Genomic DNA, 7,924 nt, shown 5'->3' on the forward strand with positions numbered 1-7,924 from the left:
ATATATATATATATATATATATATATATATATATATATACACTAATAAACTACTGCACCAGAAGAGGCAGGGTGAAGAATTGCGAGCTTATGAGAGGGGTTTTGCAGACCTCTTCTTCATCCTAAGTATTGATTCAAAGTGAATGAATCGTCAATCACTCAGTCACAGACTATTAGAAACACCTGAGGGCCGGGTGGTGGTGGCGCACGCCTTTAATCCCAGCACTTGGGAGGCAGAGGCAGGTGGATTTCTGAGTTAGAGAGTTCGAGGCTAGCCTGGTCTACAGAGTGAGTTCCAGGACAGCCAGAAACCCTGTCTCAAAAAACCAAAAAAAAAAAAAAAAGAAAAAAAGAAAAAAAAAGAAACACCTGAAAGGACAGGACATGGAAAACAGGAAACATGACCTAGTCCCTTCTCACTCTCTCCTGCTGGGGGGTAGTTTGGGATGGGAACCCTTCCTTCTGTTCTTTCCTCATTTGCTCTGCTTGGCCTCACAGAATCAGTACTAAGTAACTTCTGGAAAGCACCCCCAGAACAAAGGTCCCGGGTTGCCCACCAGCCATCCATGAATCACATTACGTGTCTAATAAGGTGGGACCTTACTAGAGGAGATGATTTCCTGCAGCCATGACAGGCTCTGACTTGGTAGAAGGACAGGATAATTTACTGTGCCCAGTGAAAAGACATAAATCACCTTGAGAGCAGACTGCCCCTGTCACTGCTGAGGCTCAGTTACTACCCAGTAAGAATCGAGGGCTCTGTACTCTACCCCTCAGACTGTAGCTGTATCCAAGTCAATCATGGTGTCTGGGAAGAGTAAAGCTCCAGGGAACCTGAAGTGTTAGATTAAGGGGGACATGTGATGATGGAGGTGGGGGAAAGGAGCTGTGGGGTTAAGAAAAAACAAAGGAAATGGAGGCCGAGAATAACAGCTCTGTTTAAAATCCAGGGCTCTAAGAACAAACCTGAGGTCATTGTTGGACCTGGGGCAGGAACCTGGGTGACATGTTCTTTGATCACCTTTAGCTCCAGCTTCTCACTGCGATTGGACCAGGTGTTCCCTTTCCTATAAAAACAGTGATAATGTCCGGTGATGGTTTTATTCACTGGCCCAATATGGAATCTATCCTCTCTCATAGATGGCTCAGAGTCCTTTTCCATAAAGATACTGCCATCCTTCTCCAGGCGGACTGTGTCATAGTCACCAGACTTTGAGCACACAACAGTTACAAAACTCCCTTGAAAGATCACAGGACCTGGCTCAGCACAGATGGTGACATCAGGCAGAGATCCTAGAAAAGAGCAGAGCAGGAATCTCAGGATACACAGTGAGGACAGTGCCATAACAGGAAACCAATTTAGGCACACCGTTCCGTTTTCTTACCAAATTTAGAGTTTTCTAGACATGGTCAAACTCAAGCAGCATAATACCTCCACTTTCTGTGTGCATTAATACCGATCACTTGGCAATAAGGACTTTATTGAGTACATGTTGTGTCTGGTAAAGATTGATCCAAGGCAATCGCAGAAACAGTCTAGACATGTTTGCTGCAGAGCCCACTGCCCCTGCTTACTCCAGAGACCTCTGCATTCTCTCCCTTTATCTCCACCTTCTTTCCATTCTGTTACTGAAGCTTTAGAAGCCAATCTACTTCAAACTATCTAGACGTAGGAGCACACCCATGAAATCATAGATATATTTACTTATGTCAAGAGACAAATTTAAAGCACGTGAATTTACCTTTTGTGAAGATAACATGGATTATGTACCACACCTGCCCTTATCAGTTTCCAAGCTTACAGATGTGTAGATGCTAATCATAACGCACAATAAACCTCCGGTCCTTATGTATGAGTAAGTGAGATTATGTGCCCTCAGACCAACACTCTCTAGTCTGCTCTCCTCCCTTGACTCACTCTTTCACCATTTCCAATATCTTCTAGAGATGCCCTCTGTGATCCCATGTTTTGACTTATACAAGAACACAGTTTCTTCCATTTGAAGGTAAAGGATGGGAGAGAAAAGTGATGTTTAGAAAAGAATTGTCCAATATAATGGTAGCAAGACTGCAATTGATGTGAGGAGTGGAGAATATGAATCTCAAAAGACAGGTGAGATCAGAGATGCACTCTCTGTGATGACAGGAAAGAAATACTTCCACTGAGATCCAAGAGACAGGAGTAAATTTGTTGCACAAAGCAAACAGGGACGAGAAGAATCAAACATTGACATAACAGGGAAGCTTCACATATGATACATCAAAAATATGGCTACTTAAACATCTCCTGAACAAAAACATCAGTTGACATCCCAGCTTGGTTGAGGGAATCTCACAGGGTGCCATTCCTAGATAAAGAGTTACAAGTATTTAATGACTGCTGAGAGAGGAATTTGTTTTCCCTAGAGATGAGCCTCTAATTGATTATCCATTGGTTATCCAATATCATTCAGCAATCTCTGAAAGCACATATATATAAGCAACACTAAACATTAAACAGCAGGTTGTGTTGTGTGCATCAATAATTTCAAAAAAACACCATGGATTTGAAAGTGATCATAAAAAGGAAGGACATAGAGGAGGTTAGGGGTTATAGAGATGGGGAAAACTATGCAATTATATTTTAATTAAAAGTAAGTTTGAAAATTTAAGGTGGATGTTGCCTAGTTTGCAGGGCCAGAGAAAACTGTTGAGATAAAAATCTGGGATAAAACATAAGTAAAGACTTCTGGATAAAGTAATAATAATCAAAACACTAAACATACAGAACAAAGAATAATATTAAAAGCTGCAAGGGAAAAGATCAAGTAACAGATGAAGGCAGGCCTATTGGAATTATACCAGACTTCTTAATGAAGACTCTAAAAGAAAGAAGGGCCTTGACTGTCTCTAAGAGACCATAGATGCCAGCCCAATCTACTACACCCACCAGAACTTTCAATCACTATAAATGGAGAAATCAGGATATTTCATGACAAAGTCAAATTTAAACAACTCCAGCCTGACAGAAAATACTAGAGGAAAAACTCTAACCCAAGAAGGTTATCTAGACCCATGAAAACAGGCAATAAAAAATATCACATCAGCAAACCTAAAAAGAGGACACACACACACATACACAAACAACAGCACCAAAATAATTGGGATTAGCAATCGTTGGTCATTAATATCTCTCAATATCAATGTACTCAATTCCCCCAATAAAAAAGCAAAGGCTAACAAAAGCAGGATCCATCCTTCTCCTCCATACAAGAAATATGTCTGAACATCGAAGATGGACATTACTTCAGAGTAAAGGGTTGGAAAATGATTTTCCAAGCAAATAGACCCAAGAAGCAATTGTAGCTGTTAGAACTGTAGTTGTTCTAATGTCTAACAAAATACACTTTCTACCAGCATTAATCAGACAAGATGAGGAAGGATGTGGGTCTCCTCAATCTCATGAATCATTGGCCACTATGGTCCACAAGGGCAGTGACAGCAGAGACAATAGAGATGGGGCTGGTTTCAGAATCCCCGTGAGTACTTACAGTGATTGACCACACTGGGACCAGCTATCAGAACACAAATTAACTTCATTTAGAGTTATTCAGGGCTTATAAAGTTTGAGGAGACTGAGCAGGATGGGCAAAGGTCATTGGCTGAGGACTTAAGAGTACCAAAATGCCTCATTAACATGGGGAAGCATTTTAGGAATCTCAGGTGCAAGCTGAATAGGTTCTTATGAGGAGAAAGGAAATTGATCCTGTCATCTAACTAAGGCTATGTGACATTCCTCATGTAGAAGTATGTGTAGGGGCTTAGAATTCCCCAGACAAGGTCAGAGAAGAAGCCCCACTTGAAGGGAGTTTCCCATATGGCACTGAGGCCAGAGGGTATCCATTCATTGTGAACGTCAACCTCAATTTGCAGAGTTTTCCCACAGAAAGGCACTTTCATAATCAGGAAAACCTCATTTGGCAAAGAAACATTACTAAATTTAAATCATACAGCAAACTTCAAATGTTAATAGTGGGAAAACTTCAGTCTCCCACTCTCACCTATGGACAATTCCTCCCTCCGATTTTTTTTTCTTTTTTCTTTTTTTTTTATAATACTTAGTACTTTATTATCAACAAACAGCTGCTTTATCTACAACTGTTAATGGGTGAGAAGACACCCTCGACCCTAACAAAACTCATATTAAGCCTTTATATACAAGCAAATTTAGAGCTCTTTTAAAGTGTCCAAAACTATTCATTAGTTTAATTGAGTAATTAAACTAATCGAGTCAACATATCTGAACAATGAACTAAAATATTCAAAAGTTTTTCTAGTACAAAAAATTAAATGCTTTAGTTATAAAAGAGCTCTATCAATATACACAAACTATATACTTCAGACAGTCACAAAAGTGTGAGCAGAAGGCTTATCAAAAGACATTTAATACAATTAGTTTTCGACAACCCCTTGGTGGTCCACATCTACAAAGAAATCCAGCCCAACCCCCTCAAATCCCACCCCACAGAAAAGCACATACTTACCAGAATTTTTAGCAAGTATGGTTTGGGAATTTGTTTTGTTTTTTTAAAAAAAGGCCCCCAGGGCAAGTTATTTACAGTTTAATTGCCACTGTCAACTGATCTGGACCTGGACCGGGACCGGGACCTCTGGCGATCCACAGATGCTGGAGATTTAGATCTACTCGAAGAACCACGTTTCTGGCTCTTCTCAGGCACAGGAGACCTACTACCAGAACGGGACTTGCTCCGGCTCCGGCTCCTGCTCCTTGATCGGCTGTAAGACTTGCTCCTTCGTGAACGGGATCGGCTACGGGACCTAGAGGAACTCCTGGTCCGAGATCGTGACCTGCTTCTTGACCTGTGCCTTTTGCTGCCTTCAATTAATTTGATTTTTCTCCCGTTAATTTCCTTTCCAGAAAGTTTCTCAATAGCATTCTTTAAGTCACCGTAAGAGGCAAACTCAACTACCCCTTCATTTAGTTTAGGTCGATGCGCATCCGCAAAGGTTACTTCCCCAGCTTGTCTCATGAAATCTTTGAGATCCTGCCAGCTGACTCTTGAGGATAAATTCTCAACTATAAGTCGATTTTCTGTTCTTACAGGTGGGGCATTTCGTCTGTCATTTCGAGGTCTGCGACTGCTAAAACGGTCGGAGTATCGTCCTCTACCTCTTCCTCCTCGAGACCGAGCCCGAGCGTGTTCAATAGTAACCCTTTCACTGCACAGTTCCTTCCCATCAAGTTCATAAACAGCATCATCCGCGTCCCGTGGGTCCTCAAACTCCACAAAACCAAAACCTCTTTTCAAATCAATATCTCTGATTCGTCCGTAACCCTTGAAGAATCTTTCCACATCTTTCTCCCTCGCTGCTGGATTTAGTCTCCCAATGAATACTCGACAGCCACTCATGATGCCCGGCTAGTGTTTCCTACCGGACAGGGTCTTTGACGGCTGAGACCTGGAGAGGTCCGGAGTCTGCGACGGAGCTGTCTGCCTCCCTACACACACGAACTCAACTCCTCTACGTCTCTCCACAACTGACCCCTCCGATTTTTTTATGAAGTCACTTTTTGCTATGAACTTTACTGTTAGCACTTACTTTCATTATGTCCCATACGTTTGGGTATGTGGTACATTCATTTTCACTGGATTCTAGGAAGACTTTAATTCTATCTTTGTTTTTGTCTTGATACCAAAGTCAGTCAGTAGGGAATTGTTCAGTTTCCCTAGTTTGTAGGCTTTCTGTTGTTTCTGTTTTTGTTGAAATCCAGCTTTCACCCATGGTGGTCTGATAAAAGGGGGTGGGATAAGCAAAGTCAAAACTTCTGGCATCCTGCCTTTTAGAGGGGACAAGCATTGTGGCCCTTCTCTATGGCTTCCTAGGGTGGATTCCAGTGAAAAGAGACAGTCCGTGGTTTTAAGGCATTTATTGCTATGGAGGAAAGTGGATGAGTAAAACTATACCCACTTCTCAGAGTGGGCCTGAGGTTAAATACCTTTTGCAGGAAGGAGTATCTGGGAAGGAAAGCTTAATTGGCTAACCCCTTCATGCCTTTAGGTACCTCATTAAAGTGGAAATCTGGCTTGTGACCTATGGTTACATACTCTACCTGTGGAGGGTCTTGAGGTATTGTCCTTACATGACTGATGGCCACAAATCTATGAAGGGCTGCAACCTCCTCTCAGGAGCCTAGTGTCCAGGAACCAAGCAAAATGTCTGCCATCCCATTATGGTCACCAGGGTTTTTAGCCTTAGTTCAACTAATAAGCAGGCTGCCTTTCATGTTCCTACACTGAGGTTTATTAATCTTAAGGAATTCCACAAAGCTTTATGCAGGACTCATCAAATTAAAGGTCAGTATGAACTATTATATCTAAAATGACTTGAGTCAAAGCCGATCAATAGGCAGCACTTCCTACACCTGCATGTGAGCTCATTGTGGGTTTTTTTTGTGTATATATATATGTTGAGTGAAAAAGATGTTTGTTGTCATGGCTCAGTTCTGAGTTCTGAGTTATAGTCTTGATCAATCAGTATTAGAGTTTGCCTTCAATAAAACATCCCTGTCTTAGAGTTCATGTGGTTATGTGGTTTGTGGAACAACTCTCAGACCCCAACAGAACCCACTCCCCTAGCTGGGCTCTCTTGTCTGGTCTCAGTGGGGAAGGATATCTCTAGTCCTGCAATGACTTGAGGTGCTATGGTGGGTTGGTTCCACAAAAGGGACCTCTATCTTCGAAGAGGTGAAGGGAAAGGGAGATAAGAGAAGAGGTCATGTGATGGGAGCACTGGGAGGAGGAGAAAGAGGAGGAGTGCAATCAGGATTTTAAGTGAATAAGTAAGTTAATTGATTAATGGGAGGAAATGATTTTGATCATGACTGGGTAGGCTTCACCCCAGGGATAGTTCAACATACAGAAATCTGTCAATGTAATCTACCATGTAAGCAAGCTGGGGGAAGGGGGGAAGAAAAAAACCACATGATCTGAAAAGCCTTTGAAAAACTCCAACACATCTTCATGTTTAAAGTCTTGGAAATGTCAGGAACACAGGGATATACCTAAACAAAATGAAGGCAATTTGCTGCAATCATATATATAGCCAACATCAAATTATATGGGAGAAACTCAAAGCAATTTCACTAAAATCAGGGACAAGACAAGGCTGTCCTCTACACATGTACACAATATGGGATGTAAAGTTCTAGCTAGAGCAATAAGACAACTAAAGGAGCTAAAAGGGTTAAAGAGGGAAAAAAAGGAAAAAGCTAAAGTGCCTCTATTTCCAGATGATATGATAGTGTACATAAGCAATCCCCAAAATTCTACCAGAGAACTCCTACAGCTGATAAACACCTTCAGCAAAGTGGCTAGATACAAGACTCATTCAAAACAAACAAACAAAAAAATCAGTAATCATTCTATATACAAATAACAAATGGGCTGAGAAAGAAACCATAGAAACAATATCTTTCAAAATAGCCACAAATAATATATCTTGCAGTATCTCTAACCAAGTAAGTGAAAGAACTGTATGACAAGAATGTCAAGTCTTTGAAGAAAAAAATTGAAGAAGATATCAGAAGATGGAAAGATCTCCTATGCTCAGAGACTAGTAAGATTAACATAATAAAAATGGCTTTCTTACAAAAGCAATCACAAAATTCAACATAATTCTTATCAAAATTCCAAAACAATTCTTTACAGACTTTGAAAGAACAATACTGAACTCTTTATTGTAGAAACTAAAAAGCAAAAATTGCTAAAGCAATTCTATGCAACAAAAAACCCTTCTAGAGGTATCACCATCTATGATCTCAGGCTGCACTACAGAGCTGTAGTAATAAAAACTGCACGGTATTGGCATAAAAACAGCCATATCATTTTTATCAGTGGAATCAAATCAAAGAAACAGAGGAAAAG

General features: G+C 40.8%; 2 protein-coding genes across 2 annotated transcripts in view; both read right to left on the reverse strand.

Moving 5' to 3' along the window:
- Window positions 1-1,450, reverse strand: part of LOC114635772 (leukocyte-associated immunoglobulin-like receptor 1) — a 3,946-nt gene extending 2,496 nt beyond the window's left edge. The window contains exons 1-2 of the mRNA XM_028784205.1: window positions 1,432-1,450; window positions 966-1,292 (exon numbers count right to left, since the gene is read on the reverse strand). Of these exons, the coding sequence (XP_028640038.1) occupies window positions 966-1,292; window positions 1,432-1,450 (346 nt within the window). The remainder of the gene's footprint in view (window positions 1-965; window positions 1,293-1,431) is intronic.
- Window positions 1,451-4,395: 2,945 nt separating this feature from the next.
- Window positions 4,396-5,537, reverse strand: LOC114635774 (serine/arginine-rich splicing factor 5). Its single transcript, XM_028784207.1, has one exon. It carries the CDS (start codon window positions 5,408-5,410, stop codon window positions 4,601-4,603), a length of 810 nt encoding a protein of 269 aa, XP_028640040.1. The 5' UTR covers window positions 5,411-5,537; the 3' UTR covers window positions 4,396-4,600.
- Window positions 5,538-7,924: the final 2,387 nt, after the last annotated feature.

Source organism: Grammomys surdaster, unplaced genomic scaffold (genome assembly GCF_004785775.1).
Source record: "Grammomys surdaster isolate TR1022 unplaced genomic scaffold, NIH_TR_1.0 117669, whole genome shotgun sequence".
Lineage (NCBI taxonomy): Eukaryota > Metazoa > Chordata > Mammalia > Rodentia > Muridae > Grammomys > Grammomys surdaster.